General features: G+C 37.0%; 1 protein-coding gene across 6 annotated transcripts in view; it reads right to left on the reverse strand.

Annotated features, from left to right (window-relative positions):
• AKAIN1 (A-kinase anchor inhibitor 1) overlaps nucleotides 1–16,591 on the reverse strand; it is a 97,049-nt gene that overhangs the window by 49,930 nt on the left and 30,528 nt on the right. Inside the window, exon 3 of one of the 6 annotated variants that reach the window (XM_077135903.1) lies at nucleotides 10,219–10,362. The exons of 4 other annotated variants lie outside the window; for them this stretch is intronic. In XM_077135903.1, the coding sequence (XP_076992018.1) occupies nucleotides 10,219–10,294 (76 nt within the window). In that variant the 5' untranslated portion in view covers nucleotides 10,295–10,362. Of the gene's footprint in view, nucleotides 1–10,218; nucleotides 10,363–16,591 lie in introns of those variants that run through there. One more of the 6 variants, XR_013165270.1, reaches the window with a different exon arrangement.

Consider the following 16,591-nt stretch of genomic DNA (forward strand, 5'->3'; position numbering starts at 1 on the left):
CCAACAACTCCACCCAACTGGCATTGCCATGAAGGCACAAGGAAGAGTGGCAAGCTAAATGAAGTTTTAAAGGTTGTCCTTGATACATAAGTTATTTTTAGAGTAAATTAGCTATTATTTATTGACTTATATAGCATGACCTGATCATGTAGTAAAATCATATAGTCCAAAGCACAAGTCAGATTGCAATTAAGGTATAGGGAACTTCATCCTAAATTCCCTGGTTAAGGATGATTAAAATCTCATCTATGGTGTAGCAATAAACATATAATTTCATTTTTTATTCCCACAAAAATGCAAATTTTAAATGGAAAGGCAGAAATAAGTGCACAAGAATGTTAGGAATAAATTCCATGGAGATAAAAATTAACGACTTCTTTCAAGCAATACAAGTGTGGATTCCACGGAGGCCTCCTGTCTAAACACCAAACAGACATATCACTTAGTTTATGAGGTGTCTAGAGTAGATATTACATTCACAAATTGAGCTGTATTTCTTAGGTACCATAAGTACTACCTCTCTGTTTGAAAATAAAATTGTTTAAGGCAATTCACTTTTGTCTGCTAATTTCAGTCAATAAATCCACTGTGACTGGAACATGGAATAGCATTTTAACAACCATGTTTTTAAAAAAGATAGTTCTTGTTTGGCATTTACTTTATAAAGGTGTTCCTTGCTGAAAACTGAATGTGATATACCTGGTCCATAGTAGGTGTTCTATAATTGTAAGCTCCCTAGCCTTGCCTTATGCTCATCTTCTCTTCCCAGTAACAGTCCTTACCGAAAACTAAGTCTTTATTGAAATCTAAGTATGCTAAGGAAGGTCATTTATAAAATGATTGGAAAAATCATTTGGGAAAGAAGCACAGGAGATATAATAACTAACTCAATGCTACATAGTAAGTCAGTGTTTTTTAAAGGAAATTCCAACCCCTTTTCCCTAGGGATCTAACTAGCTAGGTCTGGACCAAAGATAATATTCAATGAGTAGTAGCTAATGTATGTGGTCAGAAAGGGGACCATCAATCTCAAAAAAAAAAAAAGGTCAGAGGGAACCTGAAATAATATCTCAACATACAAATTTACCTTAACTAAACATAAAGCATTTTACTCTCACCAGAAAATCATCATTCAGGGCTACTAAGTGTTCTTATGCATTCTTCTTTATACCTAAACGTATCCAGCTTTTAAATTTAGACAAGACCAGAATTATTCAGATCAGCAAGATGGCCATCTGCTTTCAAGCATGCAGCTGCTAGCCTTTAAACAGCAACTTTCCATGATTCATAACTTATTCATCCCAGGATGCACTCAGACATCTGCTTTATCATCAATTCAGCCTGTTGCAGCATTTTGCTTTAAAGTTTCATAACCTCTACCCAGGTAACATAGTGAACCAGTAAGCCAGTCTTCTCCTGCAGAAACAGTTCGCTGTATAGCTCCCCAAGACTGATGATCCAATCTTAAGCTCATATTCATACATACATATTTATTATTAGTCATTATTATTACTAGTCAATCCCTTTCAAAATAAAAATAACATCAATAATACCTACCACTTAGCCTATCCTGGCCTAGGTATTTCATCTTTATCTTTGCTACCACTATAGAAAATGGATATTATTATCTTCATTTTTCAAATGAACAAATCATCAAGATTCTATAACTTACCCAATGTCTCTAAGCATTGAATGCAGAGCTGTTTGAGCCAGGCCTACCTGTACTCCAACACAAGCTTCTTTAGAAACCACATTTAAAATGCCGCAAATTTGAATTGCTATAGTATGACTGAAATATTTATATCAGTTCTATAAAGAAAGACTATAACTGTTAGCCAGATGCCATTTACTCTCAACCCAAGAAAGATCATGCATATGGCACTTAGTTAATAAAAATGCTTTGAAATCTATAAAGTGCTGTGTATGTTTAGTGATCTTTTTATCCTATTGGTTAATTTTGGCAATCCTATGTTGTCCATTCTTTTACTTTCCCTCAGCCTGGAGTAGATGAAAAATCCAATGTGCAAGTGTGCAAGGACAGAGTCCATTTCTCTGTGGTCTGAGAAAGCAAATTATATCTTTTAGCTTGAAAGAAAAGAGATTTAGTATGCAGAAGATTCTCCCTATGGGATACCAATTTTTCTTTTGTGTGTGTGTCTCTAGTTCTAGTGTCCCAAATTGTTTGTTGCTTACTATTTAATAACTATATTGTGTCTTGAAAATGAAGACCCAATTTCAAATTTTGGTTCTGCAACCAAAAATTTGTCAGGTATTCTGAGCCTCAATTTTATCATCCGAAAAAAATGATGAAATATTAAATTTCAAGTGATAATGGAGAATTAAATTTTAAGTGATTCTAATGGTGAGTTAGAAAATGCAGTAGCTATAGAAGAGAAACAGCCAGGTAGTCAGTGGCTAATTTAAACCACCTCTGAAACTCTATGCACTCCATTAAAAAGCAAGACTGAACAATACACAGATTATAAGAAATCCACATTAAATGAAATGGTTATAATCATACTATATAGTAAAATTATATATTATATTTTATAATAATTTATAGTTGTATCATAGGTTAGAAGTAAAAAAGATAGAAAGCAATAAACTATGCAAATACTAATAAAAAGAAAGCTGGAGTGGCTATATTATAATAAGATAAGCTAGACTTCAGTACTAGGAAAGTTACCAGGGATAAAGAGGGCTACTACAGAATGATAAAAGGGTCAATTCAGAAGAAGTCATAACAATCTTTAATACATATAAACCTAATAAGAGTGCTTCAAAATATGTTAAGCAAAACTGATAAAAAGCAAAGGAAAAATGGAAAAATCCAAAATTTGTTTTGGAGACTTCAGCATTCCTCTCTCAATAATTGATAATTCAAGCAAACCAAATAACAGCTAGAACATAGAAAAAATGAACACCACCATCAACTAACTGTGTCAAATTAACATTTGTAGAACACCCACCCAATAAAAGCAGAATAAAATTTCTTTCAAAGTGCACATGAAACATTCACCAAGATATTCCACATTCTGGGTCATAAATATAACTTATTAAATTTAAAACACTGAAAATCATAGAAAGTATATTCTCTGAACATGATGGAGTTAAAGTAAAGATGAATAACAGAAAGATACATAGAAAATGCCCAAATAGATGGAAAATTAACAACACACTTCTAAATAATCAATGGGATAAAGACTAAAGTATCAAGGTAAATTGGAAAATATTTTGAACTAGATGAAAAATGAAATTAAAACGTATCAAAATATAGGGGATAATACTAATGCAATGCTTAGTTGGAAATGTATAGCATTAAGTGCTTCTATTAGATAAGAGAAAGATTTCAATTTAAAAATCTAAGCTTTCATTCCTTTCCCGGTGCCTGCCCTTGAAAAAAAAAAAACTAAGCTTTCATCTTCAATCTAGAAAAGCAAATGCAAGCAAAAAAGAAGGAAATATAAGGAGCAAAATCAATGACATTGAAAACAGAAAAAACAATGGAGAAAAATCAGTGAAACCAAATGTTTCTTTGAAAAGATAAAATAGAAATTAATAAACCTGTAGCCAAACTGACAAAGAAAAAAGATAGAAGATATATTACTATATATGTGGGGACAAAAAAAACCCACATATATAAAATGGATAAGAGAATTTTAAAAACATCTCCATTCACATAAATTCAGCAAATTAGATGAAATGGACCAATTCCTTGAAAAATTACTAAACTTCACCCAAGATAAATGCAACAGTCCTGTATCTATTAAAGAAATTTAAATTCCTGGTTAAAAACCTCCCCACAAAGAAAACTCTAGGCTCAAATTGTTTCACTGGTAAATTCCACCAAACATTTAAAGAAGAAATGATACATTCTATACTATCTCTTCCTAGTCGAAGAGGAGGGAACACTTCCCAATTTATTTATCAGGCCAACATTACACTGACATCAAAACCAAAGACAGGGCAGAAAAAGAAACTGCAGACGAATATCCTTCACGAACATTGACACAAAAATCTTCAACAAAATATTAGCAGAATAAACCCTTCACTATGTAAAAGGAATAAACACATCCTGACTAAGAGGGTGTTATCTCAGGGTGGTTCAACATCTCAAAGTCAATAAAAATAATCTACCTTATTAATAGTCTAAAGGAGAAAAATTCCATGATCATATCAATAAAAGCAGAAAAAATATATAGCATTTGACAATATGCAACATCAATTGATGATAAAAAGCTCTCAGCAAACTAGGAATAGAAGAGAACTTCCTCCAACTATTGATGGGCATATATATTTTTTAAAAACCTACAGTTTTTTACATCACTTTTAATGGTGAATGACTGAATGCTCTTCTTCAAGCTTGGAAATAAGGCAAGGATGTATACTACCACTACTCTTACTTAACATTTTACTAGAAGCCCTAGCCAGTGCAAAAAGGCACCAAGTTGAAAAAGAAAATAAAATTGCTCTTATTTGCAGACATGATTGCCTCCATAGAAATGCCTAAGGAATCTACAGAATATCTCCTACACCTAAGAGAGTTAAGCAAGGTAACAGCAAACAAGATCATTATGCAAAATATTGTTTTTCTAAACCAGCAGTGAATATTTGGAAAATGAGTTATTTTCAAAGGCTATATACAGTAGGCACACAAAAATAAATATAGAACTAACAAATATAAAAATCTACCAATACAAGTGGAAGATTTGTTTGCTGAAAAGTACAAAATGCTGATGGAAATCAAAGATGACCTAAATAAATGGAGAGACATATTATGTTCAAGGAATGGAAACTCAAAACAGTTAAAACATCCAATCTCCCCTAATTGATCTATGGATTTCAGGGAATTCCAATCAAAATCTCAGCAGGATTTTACATAGATATCAGCTAGCTGATCCTAAAATTTTATTTGGAAAAGGCAAAAGAACTAGAATATTTTGGGTCACTTATGTTATTAGAATGAAAAGTAGAGGATAAAACATGGGACCGTATAACACAGTGAAACCTGCTCTGGACAAAGGACTGTGATTAATAGTATAAGGATGTTCTTTCATGAATTATAACAAATATGCATCACTATTGCAAGGGGTTTATAATAGGGTACTGTATGGAAAATATGTACTTAATGTAAACTATGAGCTATAGTTAACAGGAATAGTTTAATACTCTTTCATCGATTGTAACAAAGGTACCATACTATTGCAAAATGTCAACAGTAGGGGGGCATATAGGAATACAACATCTTTTACATAATTTTTCGTAAACCTACAATTCATCTAATTAAAAAACAACAATAATTTTTAAAAATATGCTAAGTGAAGGAAACAAGACAGAAAGCATTGCATATTTAATGTGCCATTCATAAAAAATGTAAATATAAATAAATCTATAGAGACAGAATTAGACTGGTGGTTACGTAGGACTGGGAAAGGGTAAAGGATTAAGAGGCGACTGCTAAGAGGTATGGGGTCTTTTCGAATGTCACGAAAATGTTCTAAAATTGATTATGGTGATGAATGCACAACTCTGTGACTTTACTAAAGGCCATTGATTGTACACTTTGGATGGATGGTCTGGTATGTGAATATATCTCAATAAAACTGCTTTTTTTTAAACAAAGGCAGAAAATTGTCAGAGGATGTGGAGAAACTGGAACTCTCACAGACTGCTGGTGGGAATGTAAAATGATGCAGCTATTATGGAAAACAGTTTGGACTGTTAAACATAGAGTTATAATATGGCCCAACAATTTCACTCTTCTATATATATATCCAAAAGAACTGAAAACAGGTATTCAAACAAAAATGTTTACGTGAATGCTCGTAGTAATATTACTCCAAATGACAAAAAAAAATAGAAACAACCCTGTTCTAGTTTGCTAGATGCCAGAATGCAATATACCAGAAACAGAATGGCCTTTAAAAGGGGGAATTTAATGAGTTGCTAGTTTATAGTTCTAAGGCTGAGAAAATGTCCCAATTAAAACAAGTCTATAGAAATGTCCAATCTAAGACATCCATCAGGGAAAGATACCTTGGTTCAAGAAGGCCAATGAAGTTCAGGGTTTCTCTCTCAAGTGAGACGGCACATGGCAAACACAGTCAGGGCTTCTCTCTTGGCTGGAAGGGCACATGGCGAACATGGTGTCATCTGCTAGCTTTGTCTCCTGGCTTCCTGTTTCATGAAGCTCCCCGGGAGATGTTTTCCTTCTTCATCTCCAAATGTAGCTGGCTGGTGGACTCTGCTTCGTGGTGCTGCTCTCTATGAATCTCTCATTCTCCAAAATATCTCCTCTTTTATAGGACTCCAATAAACCAATCAAGACCCACCCAAATGGGTGGAGACATGATGTCCCTTAATCCAGTTTAACAACCACTCTTGACTAAATCACATCATCCAGGGAGATGATCTGATTACAGTTTCAAACATACAGTATTGAATAGAGATTCTTCTACCTTTATGAAATGATATTTTGATTAAAACATGGCTTTTCTAGGGGGCATACTTCCTTTCAAACCAGCACAAACCCCAACGCTCATCAGTTGAGGAATGGATAAATAAAATGTGGTATATTCATATAATAGACTATTATTCAAACATAAAAAGAGCATGAATTACTGATAAATGCTACAACTTGGACAAACCTTGGAAATACGCTAAGTAAAAGAAACCAGACACAAGAGGATTAAATATTGTATGATTCCACTTACAGGCAGTGTCCAGTATATACAAATCCATAGAGACCAAAAGCAAAATTATGTTGCCAGGGACTGAGGAGAGGGTTTTGAGGGAAATGGAGTGTGACTGCTAATGGATATGAGGCTTCTTTGGGGAGCAATGAAAATGTTCTAAAAGTAAATTGTGGTGATGGTTGCACAACTCTATGAATAAACTAAAAACCATGGAATTGTTAAAAAAAAAAAAACTGTGATAGACAAAATAATTTTGAAAAAGAAGAAAAACGTTGGAGCAATCACACTATATGATTTTAAGACTTATGACAAATCTATAGTAATCATGTCAGTATGATCTTGATGAGAGGAGAGACATACAGATAAAAGAAACAGAATACAGCATCCAAAAATAGATCCATACAAATATAGTCATTTGACTTCTGACAAGTTACAAAGGTAACTTAATGGAGAAATGTTGTCTTTTCAACAAATGATTTTAGAACAATTGGTGATTCATATGCAAAAAAGTGAATCATAACCTATACTTCATACCATATCCAAAAAACCAACTTAAAACATTTCATGGATCAAAATGTAAAATTATAAAACTTTTAGAAGAAAACATAGGAGAAAATCTTCAAGACATTGGATTAGGCAATGAGTTCTTAGCTATCAAATGCATAACCTATAAAAGAAAAACTTGATAATTTAGACTACATCAAAATTAAAATATTTTGCTCCAGAAAAGACTGCATTAAAAGAATGAAAAAACAAGCCACTACTGGGAGAAAATATTTTCAAATCACATATCTGACAACAGATTTGGATCCAGAATATATAAAGAACTCTCAAAACTCAACAATAAGAAAACAAATACTGCCACCACCACCATCCTCCCCAAAGCTGAACAGATATGTCACCAAAAAAGATATATATATATATATATATATATATATATATATGTATGGCAAATAAGCTCATGAAAAATGATCAAAATCATTAGTCATTAGGGAAATGCTAATTAAAACACAATGAATACCACTGCATACCTATTAGAATGATTAGGATGCTGAGCAACTGAAACTGGTGATAATGCAAAATGGCTCTGCCTTTCCAGAGAACAGTAAAGCATACACTTATCATAAGAACCAAGAATCTCACTCCTATGTATTTACACTAGAAAAAGGAAAATCTATTATCACACATATATATACAGGAATATTTATCAGAATTTTATGCATATTCACCAAAAATTGAAAATGACCTAAATATGTTTTAATGGGGGAAGGGATAAACAACTGTGAGTACATTCATACAATGGCATACTACTCAATAATCAAAGCAATTGAATTCTCAATTCATGCAACAACATGAATGGATCCCAGGGGTATTATGTTAGTGAAAGAAGCCAGTTGCAAAAGGTTATGTGAGGTATACTTCCATTCATATGACATTCTGGAAAAGGCAAAACTACAGGGATGGAGAACTGATTAGTCGTCACCAGGGGTTTGGGCTTGGGAGAAGGGTTTGATTATAAAAGGGCAGAATGAGAAATTTTTCAGTGCAATGGAACTGCTCTGTATCCTAATTATGTGTTGGTTATATACAAATCTATATATGTATTAAAACTCATATAACTGCACCCCAAAAAGTCGATTTTACTCTATGTAATTTTTTTAAATAATGAATAAAAGTTATAAAAAAAAAAAAACAACTTTGACTTAGAGAAGATAATTTAGTTGGGTTGGCAGTTGTAAAGCTTGTAAACCTTCCAGATAAGACTGTCTGCCATGTAATTTATTTATTCATTGATCTCTCAGGAATCAGTAGGAAACTTACATAAATAAATAAAAGTTATCGCTGCCATACAATAAATATTTTCTTAAATATCTTTGACAACTCCCTCCAGAACTGTTGGTGCTAAATATACTCCAAACTAAGCTTAGAAGTCAAGGGGCTAGCCGCCTAATTCCTTACAAATTATACCATTTTTATTCTCCCATGAAATCCTTTTTACCATTCTTTCCCTAATATGTGCAAGAGTTGAAAGATATTTCCATTGACAATGCATTAGACTTGAAGGCAATCCAAAACATCAATTTCAGCATGTATTGGACCCATCCACAAGAGAGGCACATTAATCCCTAATACACTAATCATTGGGTCAAGTGGGGAATGGCCCAGGAATAAAGAAATCCTGCCCTCACTTCCCATCTCACACTCTATTCCTTACTAGCTCTTCCTCAGGGGAGAAGGACTTACTAATCTGATTGTTCAGAGTTTGGAATTCTTTGAGTAAAACCACAGCATTAAAACAAGATTTAAAACTGTAAATATAACAACTTCCTCTTCCTAGAATAGGCCAAGAAGTATTCTGGCATTCTCTTGTCTACTTTTTCACTTTTAGCTCCAATGACCAATACTACTTCTTCCTACATCCACTTTGACTTTGTCTAAAAATTGGTGAGAATGCCTTGATATTTCCCCTGCAAAACCATAGCATTATATGGGAAGCCCAGACATCTCCTCCCAGAACTCCCCACCTCCACCCCAAATCGAAGCATTTGCTATAACCACAGATTAAGTAACCTGGGTCGGTTTAGAATTATGCATTGCAGGGGGGCAAACATATTTTTCCATATTCATTGTCTCACCTTCTTTCCTTTGGCCCTGGTGGTATGCTTCTAACTTTTCTACATAATTCTAAGAAGAGTCTATCTAGTTTGAGGGGATGGGAGGAGGAAAGGTAGATAGGAGATTTAGAGAAAGGAAGCAAGGGACTTTATTTTGGCCTCTAGCCTAAGTGATGTGCCTGAGCTCAGTTAACCTGTATTTAGGAATATGTGGTACTTATAGAGAAATCAATAAATATATACTTATTTCTCACTTAACTGTTATTAATTCTAAAATATAGGTCCCTTAAAGGTAAAAGAAAAATTAGTCATAGGCTTCAGATATCTAGATCCTTACATAATTAATAATCATGACCCTACCTTTAAAAGTTTAAAAATTGGCAGGTACAAAATTAAAATCCTTCTGAATTTCAAAGTCTGTTAATTGTGTAAGAAAGAGAAAAGATGCAGAGTTGAATTTTCTGCCATATGTACACTAAGAAACAACCTGAAGACCCTTTCCAATTTAAGCCATTTTCTTATAATAGACTAACCCAAACAAGAAAATGCAAGGATTTTTTATACCATATGATAAGCATGGATCCTAATTAGACTTATAAATTCCTATTCTATTTCTCCTTCATTCCATCATAATTCCGAAACCTCCTTTATGAATCTCTATCACTTTTCACCTTTGCTTTTAAGGTAAACAAAGAAGCAGCAAAATCACTCAAACACTGCTCAGACCACAAGCCAGAACTAGACCTCAGGATTCTTGTTTCCCTTTGCTAAAAAATCCAAAGACCTGCAATATGTTTTTAAGGGCAAGAATCCACTGACCCAATTTTATGAAAAGCTCATTGTTAATTCATTTTTATATGCATCTTGGATTACCTAACATTTTAATTTTGGAATGATTTTGCACATACCTCTCTTCCCTTCCTCCCTGAGTGTTGAGTTGGCTTGGAGGAAAGAGGTGTATTTCTCTTGACCAGTGGAAAACATCTGGATCCCCAGATTACAGAGATTTAGAAGAACGATGGTCCTAGAAATGAGGCTGTAGTGCTGAAAATCTGGCAGTTCAAAAAATAGTTAATTGTTCTGGTTTTCTTTCAGAATACTATCACTATATGTATTAGAAGACATATGCTCAGCAGACAAAAAAGTTACTCAACAATATTTTTAGCAATATATTCTTATAGTAAAAAAAAATTCCTTAAGACTTTTTCAAAAGAATCTCAAAAATTTAAATGATTCACAATTTGTTTCCTCACAAGTTTCTGTTTCATACCTATCCAGGTCAATTTATGCCATTATGAATACTTCCACTTTCCCCATAGGAAAAACCCTAATACAAAACTTGGAACGGAAATGAAAAAGTAAAGCCCGGTCCAAATTGTGGGCTACTAAAGTCAAATCAGTCCACCCCAGAGGTTCTCCACCGCTTATTACAAACCCTTTCCCAGGATCATGCTTTCAGAAAACGCCTCTTAACATCATGCAGTAACCCTAACTCTGAACATCAACCTCAGCCCCCCACTTCAGAAATGGAAGGACATGCTGTCCCTCTGGTTCAGTGTGACCCTAGACCAAAAAACAGCAGAAGAAAGGCTCTGAGGTACAGAAGAAAGAAACAGAATCTGAGTTGAGAGAACTCCAGTTGAGACTGGCAAGACTATCTGGAATTAGCCTCCCTGAGGTAGGTAAAACAGACACAATATTGCTTACCCTACAGGATAATTTGAAGATCATATGAGCTAACAGCATGAAAATGCTTTATGAAGTGTTAAATGGTTTATAAACACAGCAAAGAGCTGCTGTTTTCCAACTTCTCTGATCTTGTGTTGATTGAATGTCCTTCACTGTGCAGAACATTTTCTCCCCTTGAGTTATTTGGGATGGGCAGCAGAAGGTCTCCTATTGAGCCAAAACAGCATTCCTCCTATGGTGCAAGGCAGAACTGACAGAAGCTCATCTCTGCCTCCAGGGCTAATATCCTGATGGGGTTGGGATGGGAAGTGACTTCCTCCTCTCCAGTTCTCTATTTGAAGTTGTTGAAGCTCAAACTGAATTCCTCCCCTTAATAAATACACTATCCCTTTCTTCCCACATATCTGAGGTTCATGACCACAGTAAGTACAAACCAACCTTCTAAATTAAAGACCAATAATAAAATTATAGAGTTCTAGGCCCTTCTACACTTTCCCCTCTCCCTTTTTTCCACAAGGGTCTTTATTGAAAGCAGAGTCTGGAATTGAGGGGGAGAAATAAAGATTATTGTATATACCCGTTTACCCCTAGAGACAGCTTCCTACCCTCAAAATAAGCACATTTTCTCAACTGCTCCCTAACTCGATTTGACTTCACGTGATACACACCCAGTTTCTTGCTCCAGTGGGGCGTATTCAAAAGCACATACACGCGCACGCCGGTAAGGTCATCCACAGAGAAAATCGACTCTTTGCCAACTTGTAGCCATGGACAGCAGCAAAGGGACCAAGGTCCTTCACCGCCAGCTCCAAACGGACACTGCAACAGTCAGCGGCGCCGCAGTAGCAGCTTCTGCTGCAGTCCTCGGCTGGAGTTTCAAGTCTAATTCCTTAAGGAGTTATCGCTCTTCTGCCCTTCGTCTCACTCCCCTTGACTTCGCCCACTTCTCAGGAGACCGGGAGGAGCCGGGTCACTTTGCCACTTCTGCCGTTGGGGAGGGCGGCGTTTTAGGAGGAGGCGGGAGGGGGCGGGGAAATAGCAGTGAGGAAGATTCCCACCAAAGTAGCCCAAAGCCCCCTACTCTTAGGCCCACCTCTCCAACCTCCCACCCACGCAGGTGTCCAAGCTGCGGGCGAAAGTCCCAGTTCCCAAGGTGCCTGCGCTCGGATGGGATGTGCGGCCAAGGCAGTGGGGAGAGGGAAAGCCGGACCACGGCGAGTAAAGAGCTAGAGGCTGTCAGAGGACAGATAAGGCGGGACTGGGGAGAGGAGCGAAGACGCCGCGCTGAGAGTACTCTCCCAACCCTTGCTCACAGACAGTAACTCGATGGGCCATAAGGTATAGGCCTTTTCTCCCTATGCTTTCCCTTGTCTACCCAGCTCCTAGTCTGGACACCTGGTGAAAAAGCAAGGTGCGCTGTACCTGGAGCGAACACCATGATTTCCTCCAGCCGCTACGCCCCTAGGTTGAGAAACACAGACGGACAGAAGGAGGATAGGAAGACCAGGATTTGGAGCGGTCCAGTGCAGGTGGGCGCAGGGCGCGTGTGAGCAGCAGGTCGGGACAGTCAGCACCTCGGACAGCTCCCCGCGCCGCGCGGTCTCGGAGCTGCAGCTACAGCGGCGGCTGCTTGCTCTTCCTCCACAATGCACTGCTCCTCGGCGGCCACCGCGGCGGCGGGAGGAGGAGACCCATCTCTGCTCCGTTCATCCCTCATTCCTGTGCCAGTTAAGCATACATTGCTGTTTAGGGACCCACAGGAGGAGGAAGGATGGAAGAGGAAGAGAGAGTAAGAAAGCAAAAGGTAATTACCCGGCATCCCGGCAGGGGGACAGCTAATTGCTTCTAATTACCCGCTGTCATTCGCCCCAGTGGATATTGGACTGACATTTAAGATGCTTGCCCTTTTTTTCTTTTCTTTTTAAACTCCAGGAGCTTTACTCTTGGGGCCAACTCTATGTTCTCGGAGTTGGGCTAACTCTGAACAGAGGGGTGAGCAGCCACGTTAATCGGTCCTTGGGGTGCATGACTCCTTTCCCGCCCATGTCAGAAAGAGAGCAGGAGGGAAGACGACGTGGCTATGGAGGGCTGCACCGCTGTCAGGCCTGGCTCAGGGGAAGCCAGTCTGGCTCTGAAAGCTCCTAAGCTTTGGAGGCCCTCAAGGTCATCTCTGAAGCGAAAGCAAGTGCAGAGGAAGGAGACCTCGGTGAGCAGATCTCCTCCAGAGACAAATTCACACACCCTTCACAAGAATGAACCATCAGAGTCCATCCAAATGTGAGAAAAAACCTGAAAGACTAATCAAGAAACATTAGCGCTGCCCTCCTGAGATATCAGTTGCTTTGGGTTTTTCCCATATTTTTGCAGTTGGATAGAGTTTTCCAAGAACATAGTGTGATCAGGGACATCTCCAGTGTTTTATGAAGTTTCTTCACTTGCATCTCTCCCTGGAAAATATAGCTCTACTGAAAATGCAATGTTTCTTAATAATTTGGTTGGTAGCCATAAGGTTTATATTCTTTTGGGAAATACAAAGTGACAAATTGCCTTTTTGGCACTGGCTTTGTTCAAAGCAATCTGATTGATTGAAAATGCAGAGATGCACAGCTCTTGAAATAGAGTTTGCATGGAGGCATATGGGCAGCCTCAACATAAAACGATCTTAGGTGCTCTTAGGACCTGGTTCAACATAGGTTTGAACAGATGGGCCTGCCTCAGCAGCAACAAGATGCAAGTTAGCTAATGGGCAGAAAGAAATGTGTGTATAACTGAATGCAGTCCCTTCACTTCCCTAAGTTACACCAAAAATCAGGAACCACTGATGTTTCTCTCTGTCTTCTTTGCTTCATCACTAGTGGAAGTGTGAAGTGCTATTTGAAATGATCTTTGAATGACTAAAAGACTTCTTTCTTTTAAAATCCTCAAAATGACTCTCTTTCACAACCCTTATTTTTTAATGGGCTTTTTATTCCTCATGCATAAATAATTACACATGATTAAATTCAAGAAAAGGAGTTTGTGTAGGAACAGAAAAAAAGGCTTGGGAATCAGTCAGACCCAGGTACAATGTCTTCACCATTTACTAACTATATGACCTTGGATAAGTTACTTAACCTCTCCTGTCTCATCTACAAGAGGATTAAGGTATCTCGAAAGTTTGTGGTAAGGACTATATGTGATAATGGATTAAGAGAGAATCCAGTCCCAATTAATCCTATTCCAGGAAATCACTGGCTATGTGATACCTTATGAGAATGCAAACAAAAGTTAGACCAGTGCTTCTTAAACAATGTACATATGTTTGTTTAACAAGCCCATGGGGATCTTGTTAACATGCAGATTCTGAGTAGGTCAGGGTTTAGGGCATGAGATTTTGTATTTCTAATAAGCTGCCCAAGTGATGCCAAGGCTGCAGATACTACAGGTCCCTAGACTATATTCTGAGTAGCAAGGTATTACATATATTCGCATTTTTAAAAGAAGGAAATTACTTCTATCTTCTTCAACCTCTGAGTTCTAAATGTTAAACAAGGAAGGAACCTAGATGGATTTCCATAGACTGCCAAACTAGACAAAGGACAAGATGGTAGTAGAAAGAAAGTATGCTTGAAAATGGTTCCAGAACTCCTCTGATTATTTTTCAGCCTGCTGAAATAAGGGGTAGTACGATCCAGTAAAAGCCTGTGCAACATGTCAAGAACAGAAGAGAAAACTCTCTTTTGAGCCCCATCTCTGCCCTCCATTCTCCCATCCTCTCTTCATTTTCTCTGACCAACACACCACTGCCACCTAGCCAGAAGACAATATACTTCCAATTAAGCTTGAAAAGAGTAGTAAATATTGTGGGGATCTTTTATACATTTTAGTCAAAGGATTTAACTTTATTCCCAATAAAATCAAGGCAATATAATAAATTTTTTATTTTTTATCATCCATAAAGTTTATATTTAACAATATTATCTCCAAGTTTTACTACTCTTGGAGTATTATTCTGTTGATTTTATTTTCATACACTAATAATGTTATTAGGATTTTTATCTCTTTAAAATTTAATATAAATGATCCATTTAATAATAGGATACATGATAGGAAAATGAAAGGCCTGTTTTCTTCTAGCATGATAAGAGCCAAATACTTTGATAGGCCATTTATCTAGTCTTACTCCACTTCTGAGGCTTCAGTTCTCAATGTAGTCATACTCTGTCTCTGTTTAAACACCTCCACTCAGGACCCAACCCTCACCCCCATACTTTCTTTTTTTTCCCAAGCCATTATTGTGGTAAAATAATAAATATTAGTAATAATATTTCCACCCTCTAGGGGAGGAAACCTAACTTAAAAAAATAATGAGTCTAGTAAAATAAGTGCAATAATTGGTGAAATAACCCACTGTCTCCAAAGCAGAGGCTTCACAGTGGGAAGGGATGACTTATTAGATTGGTAAATTTAGGTGGGGATGTGCGTATGGGTAGCTCCATCCTTCCTCTCTTTTGCCTTTAAATGGAAAAGGAGAAAACATAAAACTCCCCAAAATGTTTAACTGGTACTTTTCTAACTTGGTGACGAGAGAACCCTAGGTGCTTCATTGCCTTGTATTGGGTTCCCAGCGGCAACACTTATGGACTGACTGCCTGTTTTCAATTGCAATCTTACCCCTGGAATCTTTAGTCTCAGATGTCTTCCCCTAAGGAACCAGTCTCTCCCCACCCTAATGCCTAGTTCATATAGGGCTCCAGTCACCATCCTATATCTCTAGATCCTATTGGTTTAAATTGGGGAGAAGAGCTGTTTCTTCCCCACTCTTGATGTTTCCTTCTAAGTGGGAGGAACACAATAACATTCATTTACTAATTTATTCAATTAAAAACATTTATTGAGTGACTACTATTTGCCAGGCACATTCTATACCCTTCCCTCATGAAAGTTTCATTATTCAGACATTGTCTATGGAAACAAACAAAAAAAATAGTAAACATATGTTAAGTCAGGTAGTGATGAGCACAATGGAAAAAATAATGCAGAATAAAGGGATAGAAAATGCAGGGTATTTTATATAGGATATACAGGATTGTCAAGGAAAGCTACATTGAGAAGGGGATATTTGAACAATGACGAAAGAGGATGAGGTTCTGGAGTTCAAAGAAGCATTTCAGTCTAGACATGAATTTGTAAATCATCAGCATATAGAACTGTGAGAATGGATGAGAGCAAATGGGAAGAGAATGAGGTGGATAAAAGTTCTAATGACTGAACTCTGAAGCATTCCAAAGTTTAAAAATTAAGAAGATGAAGAGAAACCAGCAAAGGAAATTGAGAAAGCCAATGTAATATTTTAATACCCCTGGCCTCTTTCTCTACCCCTTCCTTATTTCTCCCGAGGAGGAGTAACTTATTTGCTTCATAAGTTTGGAAGAGAATCTGAAATTGGTGATTCTACCTCTTTGTCTCTTCTTGATTTAGGAAACTGGCTGCCTGCAAAAAGCCTGTGCTCTGCTCTGCTCTGCTCTGCTTCACTAGGTGATAATTTTCCCAGGGACAATCTGTTAAGACCTGCAGTTTTTTGTACTGTCTATGACTCTGGTGGGCAAGTCT

Source organism: Tamandua tetradactyla, chromosome 18 (assembly GCF_023851605.1).
Source record: "Tamandua tetradactyla isolate mTamTet1 chromosome 18, mTamTet1.pri, whole genome shotgun sequence".
NCBI classification, from domain to species: domain Eukaryota; kingdom Metazoa; phylum Chordata; class Mammalia; order Pilosa; family Myrmecophagidae; genus Tamandua; species Tamandua tetradactyla.